The sequence below is a fragment of the Lagopus muta genome, chromosome 6, assembly GCF_023343835.1.
Source record: "Lagopus muta isolate bLagMut1 chromosome 6, bLagMut1 primary, whole genome shotgun sequence".
Classification (NCBI taxonomy): Eukaryota; Metazoa; Chordata; class Aves; order Galliformes; family Phasianidae; genus Lagopus; species Lagopus muta.
The window spans coordinates 36787215-36807987 of NC_064438.1; the positions used below are offsets into that span (position 1 = coordinate 36787215).

General features: G+C 39.3%; 1 protein-coding gene across 1 annotated transcript in view; it reads right to left on the minus strand.

The window, feature by feature from the left end:
• Positions 1–20279, minus strand: part of SLC25A21 (solute carrier family 25 member 21) — a 221158-nt gene extending 200879 nt beyond the window's left edge. The window contains exon 1 of the mRNA XM_048950029.1: positions 20107–20279. Within this exon, the coding sequence (XP_048805986.1) occupies positions 20107–20173 (67 nt within the window). The 5' untranslated portion in view covers positions 20174–20279. The remainder of the gene's footprint in view (positions 1–20106) is intronic.
• Between the last annotated feature and the right edge of the window lie 494 nt (positions 20280–20773).

The following is a 20773-nucleotide window of genomic DNA, read 5'->3' on the forward strand; positions in this document are numbered from 1 at the left end:
AGCAGGTTTAAGCTCTTTCAGCCTGGTGTTTTCAGCCTGCAGCCTCACCCTTGAATTAGATGCATGAACATTTGTTCCTCCTTTGAAAGGGCAAAGATGGGGATCGTACTTACAAAACTAACAAGTAAACAAATTAATAGCATTGAGGCAAAGGAAACAGTTTCCTCATCTGTCTTTACCAAAAGAGATTTAACCTGACTTTATCAGCTCCTAGGATACTGCCCTAAATGTACTAGAACAGAGTAACAGTAGAAGGTGAGTGCATTAATTCTCTCTGGTTCAGACTGGTGCACTTTGCATAATTAAAGATCCTTGGGATCAAAGGCTATGCACTGGCCTGGTGGAAGAAGCACTCAGGTGGGAGGCAGGAAGTCAGGATTGCAATCCCAGCTTTGAGGAAATATTTGACACTTCAATTGAAGCCACCTTCCCTGCTACTTCCACAGTCATGGTTGGTATAACAAGCACACCATCCCTCTCAGCCCTTAAATCTTTCATGAAATAGTGCTCAATACAGGCAGCTTAGAGCATGAGCTGTTCCAACAGCCTGAAGTGGGCACCCTGCTCCCCCCATGCATTGGATAATACCAGCTTCTTGGTTGGCAAAGGAGCTGAACTCAGCTGACTTCACTTGCATCACGGCCAAGCAATCTAATGCTGGAGAAGTGAGAAGAGCAGAAGCAGGACAAAACTGGTGGGAATTATCCTTCTACCCTGTGATGGTTTATACAACGGTGATCCAACAGTGCTGTTTTATACATCTGCTGAATGCATTCCTGCAGAGAAATAGGATGCCAACACTGTTGGTAACAGCATGGCTTGGAATTGAGTAAGTCTACAAACTGAACGTTTATGCCCAGCAAATCAGATTTTGAAACCTGAACTCTAATTCAAATGAAAACTGAAAGAACTTTTAATAATAAAAAAAACCCCAGTCACCTAGTCTACAAAATTTAAGTCCTAAAGGACTGTGACACTTAGTCTGTTTCTAGAACCATGACATATAATGCTTCAGACAAAGGTTTCTGATTTTGTGGATTGGGATTTCTTTGGTACAGTTGGTTTTTTTTTCATTTGGTTGGTTGTTTTTTGTTTGCTTCCCTCCTCCCCCCATAAGTAATTTGTCACATCCAGGCAGGTAAGTGTTAAAAATGGGAAATCAATAGGAGGTTAAAGTACGCAATGCAATAAGAATGTTTAGCATACTCTGATGCTCCAGTTCCCCCTCACACCCCTCCCCTTTTCAGGCATCTAATTGTTTGCTTTTCCTCCTACATAGAATAATGAAATAACTACAATCAAAGTGTGATGACAAATGGTCCCAGGGTTTGCATTCTTTGGAATAAATTGGCATTTGTAAACCAAAAGATAGATGTAATCAACCACCCTCATACAAGAGAAGGAGCTGGAAGGTTATGTTGGCAAAATCTTCAAACCACATTAAGCAGTATTTTGAAAGTATGTTTGAAAGAAAGAAAGCAGTGCATTTAATACCAGTTTATTTGTGTAACAACAACTAAAAAATGAACTTGTTAGATATATTTTGAAAGATGGGAACAATTAAAATATATTAGTGATCTAAACAGGCACAGTATTCTAAAAGAAAAGACTTTTAAACAGTCAAGGTTATGTACATCTACTTTTTTTAACTAATCCCCTCACCTTCCATTGATCTGCAAATATTCAATACTTATAGTAGTGTTTATGCTTACAGCAGAAATTCACAGGAGTGAAATACTCTTATATAATGAAATCCACACCAGCTGCAGGATGGCAATTGTTCTGGCTCAAATATTAAACACCTTGACCTTTCTACCCAAATGACAGCATACAGCTTCAAATACAGAATGGCCAGGCCACCACACATCAGTGTAAGCAGTAAATGCTTTTTTACACGGGGAAACAAAATGGATAGAGAGCGCTGAGGAGACACACTGCTTGCATGTTCCTCTTTGCTAGCAACACTTTTATGAGAAGGGACAAGGATACAGTATGGGAGCAGGCTTAGCAAAGAGGAGAATAATAAGATGCTATTTAAGATCCTTGTTTTAAATGCAGCACTTCAGACTTCTGGACACTTTTTTAAAATAAGAACAAGTGACTTCAAAGCCCTTGCACAAACTGTAACAAAAAATAATCTAGTCATCTTTAGAGACTTACTGCAGTCCATGGCTATCAGGTCATTGCAGACACACACAGGCTGCAGAAAATGCTGGCATATGTCCCCATAACATGATACTTCCCCTCATTTTTCTGCATGCTTTGATGAGCAACAAAATTGTTAGCATTTGTAAGTATCATCATTAAAATAAATTAGCACACAGTGAAAGGAGTAGTTCATGCCCACAAACAACCATCTCTAATCTTCTGAAAACTTAGCACTACACTGGTTATGGTAGATTTTAGTCTTCAGGATTTCATATGCAGTAAAAGTCTGGCTTCAGAGGAGGAAGATACAGAGCTGGAGATTTCTTGATTGATTTTGATCTCCTCATTTTACATGAGGCATGGTTCCAATCATTAACTTTAGTGGGAAGTTACTTTTAATTGCATAAGCTACATGAATGTTTTAAGCCATAATTCATCCTTTTTTTTTTTTTTTTTTTTTTTTTTTTTTTTTTTAAGTGGGTATATTCAGTACATATCAGTCACTATTGTAGAAACCCGAGGAAACATATCCATGTATCAGAATTTTCAAATAAGGTGTAGCTTTTTGCAACTAATACATGAGAGTTTGAAATAGAAAACAAAAACAGAGATAATGTAACAACAATAGTAGTATACAGGAACAATGTGGTGCTGAGTACCTCCATGAAACAGCTTCAGCATTCACTAAAAAAAAAAAAAAAAAAGCACTGAAGACAAAGAACAATGGTCTATTTTGTGATAACTCTGAAAATCACCACAGATACAAATGGGTAGATTTCAAACATGCAACACTTCTGTCATAATGTAGACTATATTATTTATGTTTTAAGCATAATGATGCACCTTGGTCTGGAGCCAGTTTTCAGGAAATTTCTGTTTCAGAGGAATAGAAATTATAGTAGTGAAATAGGAGTTGGACAGACAATCAGGACTAGAAGATATGAATGATGTCACCTTTAAAATATCAGTTTTTTAAGCAGCAAATTGCAGATCGATTTCTAGTGCTAAATACAACTGGAGCCAATGAAGAAACTGATACATTGTAGACACAGAACACAAATGTGTCACATATGGCCCCCCTGTTTCACATTTCTTTATGCGAAGGTTATTAAGTCTTAAGTGTCAAAGGCTTTACTTCTAAGATACAAAAGGTAAGTTTTGGTAGCAAAACAAACTCTACCACGTACTTATAAAGGGCTATGCTCTTAAAACTTCCACTACCAATGTGAGTTGCAAGAGTAATAAAGAACTAAAAATGTTTATGCTGCTGATATACATTATACTTTCATACTATATGACTTCATATTTCCAAAAATATTTACACAGTTGCTACTGAATTCTCCTAATGGCTGTGTTCGGACATAGCATTTTACCAACAGAGGCACATTCTTGATGGCAGAGGTAGAATAAAAATGTACAGTGAAACTATTCAACCAGAAAGTGGTTGATGAATCGGTGAAGAGACAAGGAGTAAAATTAGAGGATTAACAATAAAAGCATCATGGAATAACAGAGACATCCATCATCTGCAAGCCTCTGTTAGCAACAGACTCAAAAAGTATTTGCTTATATAGTTAACGTCATGATATGAGAACAAGAGAGCTGAGACAGAAGTAATCAGCAGAGTTTAGCTGTTCAGACATCATCGTGCAAGACACTGCGCAGGGTGAGGGTATCTGAGAGCTCCATGGGACTGGGCTGGGCACGATGCCCACAGGTGCAGGACCACCAAGCTCAGCATCTGGCTGCTTTCCAGATGCTAAGCTGAAGTCCCAGATGTTCCCATACACTGCTTTGTTTCCACTAAGAACACAAACTATCAGTCTTCTGAACACAGAACTGGGATCTTATTCAAGCCAATGAGTTTTTGCCCAGACATCTTTAACACCCTAGGGACAATGTGGGCTTTTTTTGTTTGTTTGGTTGGTTTGGTTTTTGTTTGTTTGTTTGTTTTCTGAAAAGAATCTTATATTTTCCAAGAGCTTTTATAAAACTTCCATAAATACTATGAAACTTTGTAAGTTCTGGATGATGAACAGCTCAAAATCCATAGTTCTTCCATTGTAAGTGGAACTAACAAAGCCAATGCTTTTTGTGAAATAAAACTATTCTCAATTTAAAGATTTTTCAATTAAGTCTTTTATATTACAATTTTTCAATTAGAACCACACCAACACTTACAGACTGATCTTTATCTACCTGCTGTAGCTTAATTTCAAGATTTTGTTTCATATTAAAGATGAATTTAACTTCCTACAGAAAAACTTGCACACAGCAAAACCATCTGCGCTGTTAGGCTTAGAGTCCATAGAGACAAACGCGAGTGAGCCATCATCAAGTAGACTGCAAAACTCAAAGCAAGACAGCGAAGAAGCACAACACTGCCATCTCCACCTTAAATGTTGAAGTACAAGTATGACACACAAAAAGATTACAGAATACTGTAAACAACGTAAGTAAAATCCTCTAATGATTTATAAGCAAATTAAGAAGAATATTGTCAGGCATAAAAATACAGTTAACAAACTAGTGTAAGGTAGTAGAAAGACATTAAAATCAATGGTCTTAGAGCAAGCGAGCTGAAAAGGTAAATTCCCTCGTGCTTCCAGCTTCAGCCCCTGCCTTCAAGTGACACGCATCAGCCAGGCAAAAAACATTTCTGAAAGTGTATGCCTTGGTTTACCTGCCATTGTTCCAGATTAATGCCAACAGTAGTGATGGGTTGCACTGGGAAGTAGAAGAGAAGCAACTCAATCACCATAGCTGCAACTCACTGTTTTTTCCACACATAAAATCACACAAGTTATACACTGAGCGAAGTGTGATACAAAGCCCAAAATTCACTTGCCAAACTCTAACCTCAGTTCAGAATTAGTACATGTTCATTAGTGTACCATTACTACAAACAGGAGTTTCTTAAACTCTTTCCTAAAAAGCAGAATGAAACATTCTTTCCCTCTTAATCCTCACACAAAGCTGAACAAAGTCCTTTTTCCTCGTGTGGATTATTTGAATATGCATTTTCCTTGAATGGTATTTGTTAAGGCTTCGGGTTTCCTGAGAAGCAGGTCTGACAGGTGAATATATGGAAGGTGACAAACAGCTTCATCAGTATCACAATAGAGCAAGTTAAATCGCTGATATCTGTTAAGCTTTGAGCGACGCTCAGAAGCTGAAGCATTCTTGGCACTCACCCACAGCCTATAAAACAAGTCAGCAATCTAAGGAGCCAGCTGCCACCCAAACCAGGCCCTGCTTCTCCTCCCCTGCCTGGGTATTTCTGCCAGCTTCCCCAGATCAGGCAAATAAACTAACAGAAAGCAAACTCTACCAAAACCAAGGTTTGTCACCTAAGCTTCTTGGATCAGTTCCCTAAAAGGTGAGCATCATTTCAAAGAGATTTCTAACACTGTAAGAGCAAGCGCAGATAATAGCACACCTCTCTTCTTTACAGGTCAGTGAGAAGTCTTGTAACAGAAGAGCCATATATGGTTAACTTAAATATACCCAAAATTTGTGCTAACTTTAACGTAGATATTAATAAAATCCAATGAGATGAAAGAAACAACAGAAAAAAAAAAAAAAAAAAAAAAACCAGAAAAAACCTCAATGAAAGAAAGTGTTCTCACTGTAGCTAGCACTCGGTTCATGAGAGAAACAGGGTTGACACGAGCATCATCCATAACAGCAACATTGGAGCTGACTGTAAAGACAAATAGCAAATGGAAAAACTCCAAAATACCCAACTGACAAGCACTCTTTCTGGTACTGGATTTTTGCAGTGTTGCAATACAATAAGGAAAAGTCAGCTGAAATGTGGGGCTAAACCAGGAAAGGATCTGCTTAAGACAAATTGCCAGAAAGTTCTACGTGCAGAAGAAACATGAAAAGTTTATTTCTTCTTTCCTACAGCTGATGCTCAGTAAATAGAGAACTTTCTCTAAGAGACAGCCTCTAAAGATTGAGTTTATTGCAGGCAGGAAGAGAGTGAATAAATGAACTGCATTAGATAGGAAAAAAGCAGGGGGCCTTCATTTATTTACCCAGTTTGTCTGTAGGTATAGAGAAAAATTATATTTAAATTATACATGAGAAGAGAAATGTTAGGAGAGATTGCTAATGGCAAATATTTTCCCCATTAGAAGTTTGACACCATTAGGTTTCTGGCAAGAATAAAGCACAATCTGCATGCATTCAGAGCACACTGCTATTTAGGTCCTGCTTGGCACAAGACACGCATTAGAAAAATACATCAGACACATGATATTCTACATGCAATGATCTGATCTGGGGAGAAGACTTTTAGGAAAACTATAGATGATGAGCAGCTCTAGGCTAAGCAAATCCAAACGGAACTTTGATCAAATGCAAGAATCTCTGCCAATCTCCCAGAGCATTATCTACATCCATCCAGCAACAGATGAAGGAGAAAGATAAATAACAGCATGTACAACGGCAGAGGAGACATATGCTTGGTTCAGGCCCAGAAGCTGGAGCTCAGCCTCCAGCTCAAAGCTGTTGAAGGTGATCAACAGAGATGGGATGCAAAACTCAGTAGAAAACATGAGAAGTCAAACAGGTCCCAGCTCTGACTGAAAGAAGTAAGATGTCCGGAGAAGTTGCTAAGGCAAATATTGACATTCCGCTTACCTAACACTTTCAAAGTGTAACCCAGGAAGTCAAGATGGAACAGCAATGCTATCAGATAACTGAAAGTAAATAGGCTCAGACAGAGAAGGCTGTTTTTCTTGTAGCTTGCTCATTAAAAACCTGTGCTGACTTTACTGTACTAAGAGCCCATGGGAGCCATGCTTCTCACTCATCAAGACAATCATGTGCAGACTAAATACAAATCAGAGAGAAAATATCTACAGATAAGCATCCCAGACCCTTTAGCAAAAGGCAATAGAAAATCGAAAATATGCCAGTATCAATGTGACTTTACATTTCTAACTTGGAAAAAGGGAAATCAAGCACTAAAAAGAATGATTTTCCTTCAAGTTTGAGAATAAGTTTGAGAGATGTGATAATCTGGTGCCACTGAGCAGTGGCAGCAAGCAGTAGACTAATGTGTGCCACAGATGGCTATCGCAGTGGTAGATCAAAAGGGCTTTCCTCTTTATCTGCAACAAAGGCAGCTTCAATTTGTTGAGGAGCAAATGTGCTTTTATATAAAGCCCTAGGGTGGCCACTTCTCCAAGAGATTTAAGGCACTTTTCTGTGCATCACACAGTGATTTTCACTAAACACAATGCATCTGATCCAGCAGTACCTCGCAGAGGGTTGCACGTTTTAGAAGCACAGTCAGAGCTGATTGGATCTTTCAAGCTCCCTGGGTATGAACTATACAGCCTGTTTTAGAAATCATTTCTTTCACTATGGATATATACTGAGACTATGATCTGTAAGAGAATGTGATTGACTACCATAAAACTATTTTCCTGTAGGATGCAATTTTTTATTATTATTATTAAAAGACAGCAATTTTTTAACATGACCAACTACAGATGTAGATATCAGATAAAGTCTTGTGCAGGGTTCCCAACAAACAATCTAGTTTACTAGATTGTCTCCGACTTACAACTAGTCGTTTTTTTTTGTTGTTGCTTTGTTTTGTTTTTTACACCAAATAGCATCTGCAGTCAAGTTAGAACAAGTAATTTAGGTGAAATGGGAACTTGGATTGAACACCTCTGTGTCTCTAACACTGAGAAATGCCCATTTCCCCGAAAGTGCACATGAAACATAAATACAATAGGGCCCAGAGAGTAGGGCAGTTGTGTTTGAGGCTCTACTAAGCTTAAAAAAATTAACACCAATATGTCATTTCTCAGGAGATTTGACTCCCTACCCTGGCTGCTGCACATGCAGCTACTCTCCTGCTGAACCTGCACCACTGTGTAAAAACTGCAAGACATAAACACCCTCCAGAAAAGCAAGAATGAACTCAGTTTTGTAGACCAGTGAAAAAGACCCAGAAAATGGTGCTTTCTCGGTTCCTCAGTATCCTGGGTCACAAGATAATCCAAGGAAGGTCCCAGCTTCTTCCCTGTCCTCAGGCCTATTTTGAATTGCTCTGTAAGCCACAGGCATCAAATTTTTGCTTAGGCAGAGTGCAGGCAGTCTAAATTTTGCTCTTAGTCAAAACTATTTATAATACAAATTTGAATACTGAAGGGTTTACAAAACAATTAGCAAACAGAAATATAAAATATGTTCAAGTTTTACAAACAATCCAATGATAATACAAAATGCAATAGAATGATTTATTCCTGTCTGAATTTAATTTCCTAACTACAGAGTTTGTAGCCAAAATAAAGATAAATAAAGATATTCTTATTCCAGTTGAGCTAAGTAAGGTTCCAGCCCTCTTTATGTCCTCTGAAAAAGAGATTCATTAAACATGACTGAGCCTCCCTTCAGAGGTTTCAGTTCTTCACAGATTTTGCAACCACGCTTCGAGGTGCAGTTATAACCACAAATTAAAGTGTAGAAAATAAGGTATAAGATAGAACAGAAGACAACCAATTTAAAACTGAGCTTGCAATAAATGAGAATCTATCTTTACTTGACTGCTGTTTTTCTCTGAAAGATGGTGCCATCACTCAGTACACAGACTGCACATGACTCAGTCCAAGCATCACAACAGCATGCCACCTTTGGATCCCTCCCCAATCTTAAAAATAGTTGAAAGATGCACAGATAAGGACACAAAGGACTACAGACAAGAAGAAAAATTAAACAATAATAAAATCACAGTTCAGGCAATGCAAGTCATCTCCGTCTCCTTCTGTCCAGGATGATGTCCGTGCTTTTCTACAGATTGTACAAAGTTTTAGCATGCCAGAGAATGTGCCTGATTTACTTGCAAGTGCTCATTTTTCCTTAGGCACCAGAGAAAACACATGATTCTTGCAAATCTCAGAACCATCTGAAGTCTTTAGCGAAATCACTCAAATACAATAAAAAATACAGGCATATGTACAGTTGAATGCATACGCAGGTAACAGTATATTAAATGCGAAGATAATGGATATTTAAGTAGAACAGACATTATTTATTCCTTTTACATTGATACATAGAAAAGAGAGAAGGTAGGAAAGGTGGGATCAAGCTACACAAGCACAAGAGTTGTTACCTGTTACTTCAGCATAATTCCAAGCATTCACTGTAGGGCTACAAGACCAAGCAAACTACAAGTCCATGTAAAGTGTTAGGGTGAGTCTCTGATGATCAGTGTGTTCATAATGATTCTGAAGGACATTCATGAATGTACAAAATCTGTGTGTGAACAATATCTAACCAAGACACCGTGAAACTGCTTTATCCAGAAAATTTTTTAACAATTCATTATCTACTGCCCCTTAGCTTCATGCCAAGAAGTTTGGTAAGTGACATTTCTAGCAAATGTGTAAGGACTACCTGCTCCAATTTTATTGGCACTTCTTGCTTTTCATAAGTTTTCAGTCTCTTTGTATAAAATTTAATATTAAATAAACTTATTTTTCCCTATTTCCAGAAAGTATTTTTTTCTGACGATCTTGCTGTTTATTCTTCAGTTGCCAGAAATATTTGAATTGAAGGTAAGTACAATGTTATATAAGAAATGATACTAAAGAGTAATGTTCAAATATACAGTAAATTATACATTTTTCAAGTTTTCCAAAACAATGAACATAGCTTGAATTCTTATGCATATTAATATAGAAAAGGAGTTACACTGATGTACTACTTCAAAAATTGGTCATATTTTCTTTTAGTTCATGTGTGAAATACCAGATGACATCCTGGTTTTTATGCAAAACATCTAATTCTCATTTAGAAGAATATTTGCTATTACTTTCCAGAGTTACAAGCTAAAGCCCAAATCTTTATTCAGGAAGAAAGAGAAACAAAATACTATTTGCTTACAGTAATTGCATCACATGGGTACCCACATTCCTTTGCTAGTCTTTAATTAAATCCATGTTATGCAGAACAGTAATTATCCATGCCTGACATATCTTTTTCTGTATGCATTAACCTAACAACAATGAACTTTAGACAGACAAGGCAGAATGAAATTTCATTTTTCAAGAGCAGGATGAGATCTCTTATTTTACTCCCTTCAATATCCACCCTTTTAAGAAAGAAGAGCCTTCAATTACTGCAAGATGATTTGTTTCTTCCAGAAAGCAGTGGACCTGGATGAGTTGATTGAAAAACATTGCAGCTTCTGCACGAATTTATCAAGGTCTACAGCCCAAAGTAGGTTTCCAGCTCTGCTGGCTACATCCATCTTCATAATCAGCCCAAATGACAGAAAACCATAAAAAAAGGCTGCCTTACAGAAGTGTTCACGTCAGACCTGGGCAAAGGGTATTCGCAGTCCAAGAGCCATGCATCTAATTACTGCTTTAATGCAACCTTTGCATCAGGCTACAGATAGTACATTCTGTCAGGAAAGTAGCAATTAGGAAGAAAAATATTTAGCAGAGGCAAGACTAGTTGTACATCTATTAATACAGTACTTCAGTTACTATTCCAAATGGCAGAATTCCAACAACTCAGTAACTCGTTTATCTAACCAAACGCGTTAACTGCAAGTGTTGCCCACATAAACTTCAAAAGACTGAAGAAACTTAATTTTATCTGTCAATCAATAAATCTATTTTAAACAGACCAATTTTGACAATTATGACTTGACAAAATACTGAAGAGCATTTCCAAAATGTTGTTCAACGTCACATATGGAACCATCACAAGCATCTACACCATGATGTCAGCTGCAGCTTGAGAAGAAACTATTACTTAGCCCTTCAAAGCCAGAACACAATAAAAATACTGACTACTGTTAGGTGCTATTATAATGTAATATTAGTTGAAGAATGCACACATTCTACTGTAGTCTTTAACAAGCTATGGGGGAAGGTATAAATGACATGGTAAATTTATATTTGAGTTCAAGGAACTTTTTAAAGAGTCTGTTTCCCATTTAACTCTCAAACCAGAAACAATATTTTCATTTATAAACATACTCTTTCATAATCAGGCATTTTGTGCTTTTGAGGGACCCTCGAAATAAAACCTGCAGAATTTTAATAACTTATTTTTAAAATAAAGCAGTATCTTTTCAACATACATAATTTGATACTTTCTGCACTGCTCCACAGTCTAACATATAAGGAAAGATTTTAGGGAAAATTTAATGCAGTGTCCAAGTATAACTTTACTTTAAACATGAGGTCATCTAAACATCTGTCTGCAATATATCCCTAGGGATTTAAATCAAAAGTCTGCTAAACATGTACAATCATTTTGAAAATAAATAACAGAACAAATTTAGTCTTGATTATGATTATCATGCTTTTTAAAAGGAAACATTTATTCTAATAAGAAAAGTCTGAACTAATTTAAACTTTATGGACATTAACCTAGAAGAGTTTCATACTCCAAATAAACATTTTTTTTTTCCATTTAGTGTAGTCTCTAACAATATTCATTGTTTAATATTTGCAGAAAGGCAGCCCAAGTGCTTTCTTTAGCCCCCTTTAGAAGCATCTAATCAATAATGCTCTATTTTTTCTTCTATTAAGAATTATTATTTTGCAGAAAGGACAAAACCTTGTTGACAGATCAGGAAAAAGAGGTTGATTTGCTTCATTTTTATCATGTAGAATATCATCATATTTTATACTAAGGAAGAACATGCCAGATGTAATGTACTGCTTATTGATAGGTATTTTCTTCATTACTTAAAAAAAACCAAAAACAAACAAACAAACAAAAAAAAAAAAACAGGAGAGGCTGTTTTAAGTAAAGACCATCTTACTGCTCACCTAGCATTTCAGTTTTGCTATTTATTTATTTATTTTTACTAACAGGTAGAATGAGCAATGAGTAGAGCCTCCTCTGCTTAATTCAGGGGAATGCCTAATTTCATTTCAAATCCTAAACTCCATTTCTGAAAAGAGAATGGAACACTCATCCAAAAGACAAAATACTTTCTTGGTCCTTGAGTTACTTTGGTTCTGCAACCACAGACCATAAAATGAGTGCGAGGAGCAGGACTGTGACTCTCAAAGCTCTCAAGTTCTTCCAGAAGTCTTTTCCTCTTCAAATTGCTTTAAGTCTGAATGGAGAACTGTTTTTGTTGAGGAACTGTTTCAAACACGAACTAGTACAACAATCCAGGAAAAACAGATGTTACCTAAGATATACTCACAGAGATATAAAAAGTGTGCTGGACACTGTGTTTACAGCGTGCAGCACGAACAAGGCAACCATTCTTGTTCACACATTTAGCAAGCCTGACAAAACTGGAGTGTATATACATGTACAAGATCATGCTGACACTTGTCAGCATTTATAACAAGAAAGTCTTTTGAAAACCAAATTCTTCTAACAACCTACAAGCAGTGTGATGCTTTGTTTTGTACTTGTCTCCACAAGGTTAAGCATGAATTTATGTCCTAGGCAAGGCAGCACTGCAAACCAGCCTGAAGAGAACACACACATAAGGCTGGTTTATCATCACCAACACCTAGCATTCATAACCTCATGACTCAGATCCCAAATTAATCTAAAAATCATGGGAACTGCCTTCAAATTAAGTTTGTTTTTAAAACCTTTGCAACTTACCATTCTTTGCTTTCATGCTGCAGCACTGACATGAAGAGCAAAGTTGAACAACCATGACTACACATTCAAACTACATATGCATCTTCAGTAAATCTTTACTAAGTATCTTTAATTAAATACTAAGAAACAAATACAAACAGAAAATTATATAAAACTCTGCCACAAGAACACTTGCAATCTGCTGTAATGGGAAGTGAAATATAACAAGCAACTAATTTTTCCAAACTGAAGATACTAAGGCTCTCATTTTGCTTTTGGGACTGTGTCTGTTTGGAGACACCAGCTATACATTACACTTCAGTACAATAAAAGCAACAGAAGTCCTGGGAAACTAGGATAACAAAATGGGAAATGATTCATTGACTAAAGGCTGAAAGATGACCCATAAACTATGCTTCCTGCCTAAATGTAGCAGAATGAAAAGGATCCAGAGGGAAGGAGGGGGGAAAAAAAAAAAAACAAAAAACCAACAAAACAGCAACTGTTAACAGGGTGGTTTAACAATTAAAAAGCAGATAAAGCAGATCTAAAGGCCAATTACTCCTGTATTTTCTTTCCCACTATACGGGTTGGACTTATCAACAGCCTTAAGACTCTTTGAGACATAACTCCATCGTCCCATCAGGACACTAGTGTTATAGGTAGTTCAGCCTTAGGTATTCCAGCTATCAGTGGTGCTGTATTTAAAAGTAATGAGACCTCAGGACAAGACCTGCTGTTGAAAAATGGAAGGTACTTTTCCTGCAACTGTGTAGCTTTTGACTTCTGTTACAAAAGAAGCCTTTGACACGAATTACAAACCCTCAGTACACAAACTACTACTTTATAGTGACTGAAGTTTAACCTTCTTCTTGCAAAATTGATAACTCAGCATCAGAGAGTGAGAACTCTTGATTACAAATAAGATTAATTAAAGTTAATAAGATAACCATTTTTAAGGGAGAGTTTTGACAGTCTGACATGTCACACCTGATGAGCTCTTCCAATTTCACTGTTGTGCTAGCTTGAAGTAGAAAAAGAACTAGAATAAAATGATTGCAAACTAATAAGAACATCCAAGGAAATGCCACAAAAGGGAATGTCACAGAAACTGAGCTACAGTTCTGAAGAAACACTTATCTGCAAGTATTTACACATCACTGTAGGTCATGTTCCTGCCAATACTTGAAAGACATTAATTTAAGTTAAAGCAGCCCGTTGTGCCTCTGTCTTAATTGTTTATAAATGGGCAATGAGAGTTTGAAGAGATTTCAGCTACATCATATGAAATCTATGGTAAAATAAAACAATCATCAGGCAAATTCCTCTCTGTGAAAATCAGTAGCTAGTTGCACACTAATTCAATTAGGCCAAAAGCTTATCCCAAGTTTTCTGACTTACATGTGGCATCTCTGTCTTACCACCACCCTTGGACCTTAGTCAGTGATATAACATTCTGATTATCATCCTCTGTAGGTTTCTCTTCATAACTGAAAGTCAAATTCAGTATCATTGGCTTTGCAGTGCACATGAAATAAGTATTCACTGATTGTGAATTGTTTTATGCTTTTGAGTTTTACTTTCAAAATTCTAATCCAAATTCCCATATCCTAATCTTCTCACCAGCACCAACCTCAACATACCTTTCAAATCACGTTCTAGCACAGCATGACATATTTAGCATCTTATTGTAATACTACACTGCCACCTCGTGGGTAATAGAACAAATGAGTTAAGATCACCATCATTACTCTTCAGGTTTTGAGCACCTGGGTTTTTGTGAGGTAGGTTGTGTGTTTTTGAGAGAAAATCTGTTTTATTAGAAACTAACAGTAGAAAATACATAACCTTTCTCAAAGCCCTGAGTCTTATATGTACAAAATCTTAAGGATAAATGTTTATTGCACACCACACGCCACTCAAAAGCTCAGCCAGCTTTTTTTTTTTTTTTTTTTTTTTTTTTTTTTAATGCTTGAGGAAATTTGGGATATATGATATTTCTGCCGACAAAACCTTGACCTTTTTCATTTTCTCTTCACCCAAACTTCTTCCCACCCTGCTTCCAAAGAAGAAATTCCCCTCTGAAACACTAAGCCCAGCATCTCATACAAAACCACCAACTCTCAGCCAGCAGAGAAAATTAGCTTTACTGCTAAGAATAAGTTCATTCCCTTGGAATACTTTAGCTTGCAAGACTTTTTTTCCTGAAATTGGTTCTATTTAACTGCTTCCTACTCTTCGTTCGTTAATATAAGCAGTTTCTGTTAATGTCCAAAATGCCAGTTTAGTAGAAGCAGTGAAAAACAACTAAGACATACTCAGATAATATTTCAACCTTAAAAGACTTCAGAAACAATAAAGTTTGAGCACTTTAAAACCATATGGTTTCATGTCAAGATATTTAGCAGCTTTAGCTTTATACTTAGGTAGTTGAAACTACCTCTGAGCATTAAGTGATTATTTTAGTAATACGTGAATGCCAAGAGTATGACTTAAAAGCAAGAAAAAAGCAATGAGGAAAACACAAAGTGGTCATCCTAAATTTTAGTTTTCAGGAAAAGAAAAAAAAAAAGAAAAGAGTCAGCAAAATAATCAAGGCAACACCTGGGGGATGGGGGGGAACAGAAGGGGGGAAGTGGAGAATTAGCCAATTCTCTTACTACTTGAAAGTGCTTCCTATTCTTCCATTATGCTCCTTCTCCCCTCTGTATAGGCCAAACAACCAAACAACCTCAGGTGTTTCAGACTATGATGGCTGGCATGCCTTGCAGTGATTTTTGCCAGCTTAATGCCTCTAGTGATAGGAGGACCAAAAACTGCTTTTAATATTGCATCCAACACTCTCACTCCGATGATTGGTTTTCCTGTTATAGATCTGCTTCAAAGGAGTTGCTGCAATCCAGGATAATCAACTCTGCTTACTCTTGAAATAAAACACCTCTCAAAAGACAAGGTTTGGACTTTCAAAGGAGCTTAAGAGAATTAGACTCCCAAATCCTATTAGATTTCAATGCTGCTGGAAACCTAACTCTTTCAAAAAAAATCAAAGCCCAGAAGTCTAGACAGGCAGAAATCCTGCTGTTTCATGAAGATATGGAGAATGAGGGGAAAAAAAAAAAAAAGACCAGCTACAGTTATTCTTACATAGAAAGTAAATACCTTTATTAAAAAAAACAACAAAAACAAAAAAAACCCAACACAGAAACAGCTCATTCTGACTTTCCCATATTCATTAGGCAATAATAGAAAGTCAATAGTTCACGATGATTTATTAAACAGAATTAAGAAACTAAAAACACTGAATTATAGTAGGAAAGTATTTAAAGATGAGTTAAATATTACAGATTTAAAAGACTTAATCTTTTGTATTTATCACCTACTACATATAGTGAATAAACCTTTCAACATTTTTACTTCAAAATTAAAGATGATAATCATGTTTATGTGAAGGTATATGGGAGCAAAAGAAATGAACATAAAATCTCAGTTGTATTTACTTTGTATTTACATTACCTGCAGTTTTAGCTGTTTCCATCTGCAAACTTATTACAATTTAAAAAAATAATAATAATGAACACACACCTATACCAAGCAGCAACATGCTAAAACATTCAGAGTAGCCAAATTCAAAACCTTCAGCCAAATTCAGCCACTTCACTCAGCCAATAGTCCTCTGTGCAATTGTTTAAGATGACATTTCACTCACTCTTTCAAATTGACTCAAGAGCCTTCTCTCTGAATGTCTTGGCAAATCTACTCAGGTATCACAGAATGTAATTGGCAGTGTTTGATTCCTTTATCTATGGAATGAAATCTCTGTTGACTTTGCATGCAACACTATTTATCGCTTTAATTTCTGCCTCTTCTATACTGGCAGAAAAAAATAATTATTTTCTGATCCTTATGAAACGGAGAAATAAATTATTCTTCCCATTACTTTAACTCTGCATGTACAGGGCTGCTGAAATAACCATTTTGTCTTCCTAAATATAAAGCAATTCTGCAGTTACAAATTCAAAAGCTCTTCCTTTCACAATGATTTTTACAGTTTAAAGGGTTTGTTTTCTGTTTATTTTTTCCTGTAAGTTCCACACGTGCCTTAGTGTACTAATTACCCACAAGAGAAAAGGAATACACCATCAATTCTCTACACTGGAAGGGGCAAAACTTAGTAATGAAGTGCCCCAATAGTATTTCAGTCAAACTCCTGTTCATCTCTATACACCTAGGCAAGCAAACAAAATCAAATTATTCTCTATTACAGTTGATCAATCCAGGAATCCAAAAGATGAGAGCAAACTGAAAATCAGCAGGAAGAACATACATCAAGACTAAGTAAAACTTCATATTTAAGATCTGAGGTCACCCTCAGAGCTTTCAGCCTAACATGAAGTCAAACTCTGAGCTCCACAGAAGCAGATGCACTCTTTGCCATAGACATCAAGAAGGTCTGAGATCCTGTCACGCCTGAGTGTTACAGTTCAGTGGTATCAGAGCACTGACAGAGTTTATCTTTAACTCTGAAACGTCTCAAACACACAACAGTATGCTAAAATCTTCTCTTTTACAGCACCAAATGCTTGCATTTCTCCTTACTTCAGCATGCCAGTATCTTCCATTCTATCAGGCTTGTAGACTGATGTGTCAAGCTTGTCAAGTAGACAAGGTGTCAAGCTTGATTTCTTTTCCCCCTTCCTCTCTCTTTATCAAGTACATGAACAAGCCCTGACACCTTCCATAAAGCTCCAAAAATCCCTTTCTTCCTATTCTGACAGCTTAGACTTATCTCTAATCATTTTCCACTTGACCTAGCAAAATCACATCTTCTCAGATCCTTTTGCATCAGACATGCGGATGCTAACTAACTTCTCATTTTACTTATGCAGACATTCATTACACCCACTCTGGTGTACAATTTGTTCTCTGACTTACCTTGCTACTTTCCTACCACTGTTTTGACAAAGACACCAAATTAGGGCAACTTTCTTAGAGCTTCCTTCCTACACTCCTTTTGCTTAACTGTATGAGATAAGATGATCAGAACTTCTTAAAATCTATGCATTCATTCATATTGTGATTTTTTTTCCCCCAGTTTCCTACTAAATATCAGTCTGTGGTACAGGTATCACAGACACCCTATGGTATCTGTGGTATTTGCGCACTAGTAAATATGACAAAGGGCCTACAAAAACCCCCGGTCCTTCTGCAGAGGCAGCCAAAAGCAATACGGGTTGTCAAAAAGTGATACTGGAAAACTGAATTCAGGAAACCAAGTCCCCTGCATGGATGAAATACTAAGTACACTCTCAGCAACTGACACCCACCATCCTTTCCTTCCTGCTTTCATCACCTCCCTGTTGGATCCACACTTGTCTGAAATTTAACAATTGGACTAAAGACCTCAAAGCTAAGGCCTTCCTCTTCTATCTTCTCTATAAATCACAAGAATTCCACTGAGTTTCTAAGCACGTGTCATGAGTGTTAATATTCAAGTTTCATCCATTTCCCTCCAATACCTGAAAACTCCTCTGTCATGATGCTGCTGTTATTTAAGGATTTAAGGAACAGTCCTTGTTTACTTCAAACCCAATGAGTAGAGATCTCTGCACAGATTCTAAGTCAGTGATGGTGCTAATGAACATGCCTGACAAGAGACCACACAAATTGTTGCAAGCACTTTAGCAGTATGCCTCTGGATTAAATGCAATAGATTTTCCTTATCATACTTGAAAAAGTGTTAGGTGCAGATTAGTTGTCTCCTTGAAAGTTGTCTTAAAATTTATGCCTGCCGGATAAGCAGTTTTTAGTCTATCTCTTCCCTACACCACCCTCACACATACTTCATTTTTCCAATTGCAGTCCCTCTCTAAGACTGTCCTTTCAGCTCTGTGACAATTTTCTTTCCAAACTAGGATAGTTATCCAAACTACCCTTCTGCAAACAAGAACAATTTTTTTAAAGAAAGCAGACTGACTTCAGAGTACAGAAATCAATCAGTCTGAATCAGTTACATACAGACCCTCAGCTATAGGCAGAGAAATATGTCATCTTGCAGAACAACTGCTGCCAAAACATCTTGGTATCTCACCAGGTTTGAAGAGCCTTCAACAGGCTGGCACTGATTAAATCCTCCTTCTTGAATGGGGAAAGAGGGGGTGGGTACCAAGCAGAGCCTAAAAACATTATAGGATTTCCAAAGCTACACAAGAGCCGCCGGGCTGCCGAGCCATGGTGACCGCACCGAGGAGGTCGGCTGCCGGAGAGTGGCTGCGAGCCCGGGCCGGGGCCGAGCGAGGCGGGAGGGGGGCAGAGCCGTCCCGCTGGAGCCGGGGGGAGGCGGGGAGCCGCGGTTATCTGCGGGGGGGCCGCAGCACGGCCCGGGTAGAGCCGGGCCCTGCCCTCTGCCCGCCGGCCCCTGACGGCAGCAGCGCGAGGCTCGGGCTGGCGGCTGAACTCTGGCTGCGAGACCGGCAGCCCTTTGCACTGTTGGGAGAGCAGCCGTGTCCTGTTAGCGCGCTGGCGGAGCGGCTGCCACCTCCACCGCACATGGAAAAGGCCAGGACAGCACAGCTCTTTTCTGTTGTGACATCTCCTTGTCAAAGCCAAGGGCTGAACATGAAGGACTGCAAAGTCAGGGGCACAAAAAAGAAGCACAACGCCACCAAAACGATACATAAAACACAGTTTTCCTCTCTCCATTATAACATAACATGGCAAACAGCATGCTGACTGAAAGTGATACTAAAAACCAATTAAAAACACAATGCATAGCTGAGATGCCAACAGGATTTACAAACACGCTGAAACAGCAGGATCTGGTATCAACACTCCCCACACCTAACATAAATATTTAAAGTTTATTGTTATGTAGGGGAAGCAGATTAAAGAAATGACCCAGCAGTGCTTTTGCTATTACACAGAGTGATGTGGGCGGCTTTGACGTTTGTAGTTCCCAGTCCAAGTAATGTAACGTAACTACAGCTGTCCTGCAAACCGAGAGGGACCTTTTCCTACACACTACCGCGTCCCGCGAGGGTTGAGCGGTTGAACGGCAGCCTTATCGCCTACAGGGCTGCGGAGTGCGCTGAGAGCGATACGCCGCAGACGCCCGCCCCCGGGAGGGCAGCACGCTTCCAGAAGTTACCGCAGCGATCCGGCAACGCTGCCCAAGGCAACGGGATCCTCGAGACCCCCCGCTCCGCCCGAGGGGCCACCCGCCCTTCCCGCTCCCGCCGGGGGAGGAGCCGCCGCCTCACAGAGTCGTTCCCCACCGCCTCGTGCGTTGTAGCAACGCGGCGCGGCTGGACGGGACGGGCAGTTTCCCCGCCGTGGGCCCGCGCGAAGGGAGCGTGCACTTACCCGCCGAGCCGCCGGCGGCGATCTGGTGAGAGGCCTCCTGCAGAAAGCCGCCGGGCTGCCGAGCCATGGTGACGGCACCGAGGAGGTCGGCTGCCGGAGAGTGGCTGCGAGCCGGGGCCGGGGCCGCGCGAGGCGGGAGGGGGGCAGAGCCGTCCCGCTGGAGCCGGGGGGAGGCGGGGAGCCGCGGTTATCTGCGGGGGGGCCGCAGCACGGCCCGGGTAGAGCCGGGCCCTGCCCTCTGCCCGCCGGCCCCTGACGGCCGCAGCGCGAGGCTCGGGCTGGCGGCTGAACTCTGGCTGCGAGACCGGCAGCCCTTTGCACTGTTGGGAGAGCAGCCGTGTCCTGTTAGCGCGCTGGCGGAGCGGCTGCCACCTCCACCGCCTCGGCCCATTTACTACTTTGTGGGGTTTGTGCCACACTGCACGCGCTTCCTGCAGTCCCGGTCCCCGCCGGGGCTGAGACCCAGCGAACGCCCACCAGTTCTCCTCACTGTTCTGCTTTCAGGAGGCGTCGGTGGTGCCATTTGGCTCACTCACCATCTTCCTGAAGCGCACTGTGCTGTAAAAACCTTTGGACTATGGCTGCTGCTGTTTGGTGGTCAAAGGACACGGTGATTTGGGGTGGACGGTGCATGCGTCATGCAAACCCACAGGCTCAGCAAAAGCTC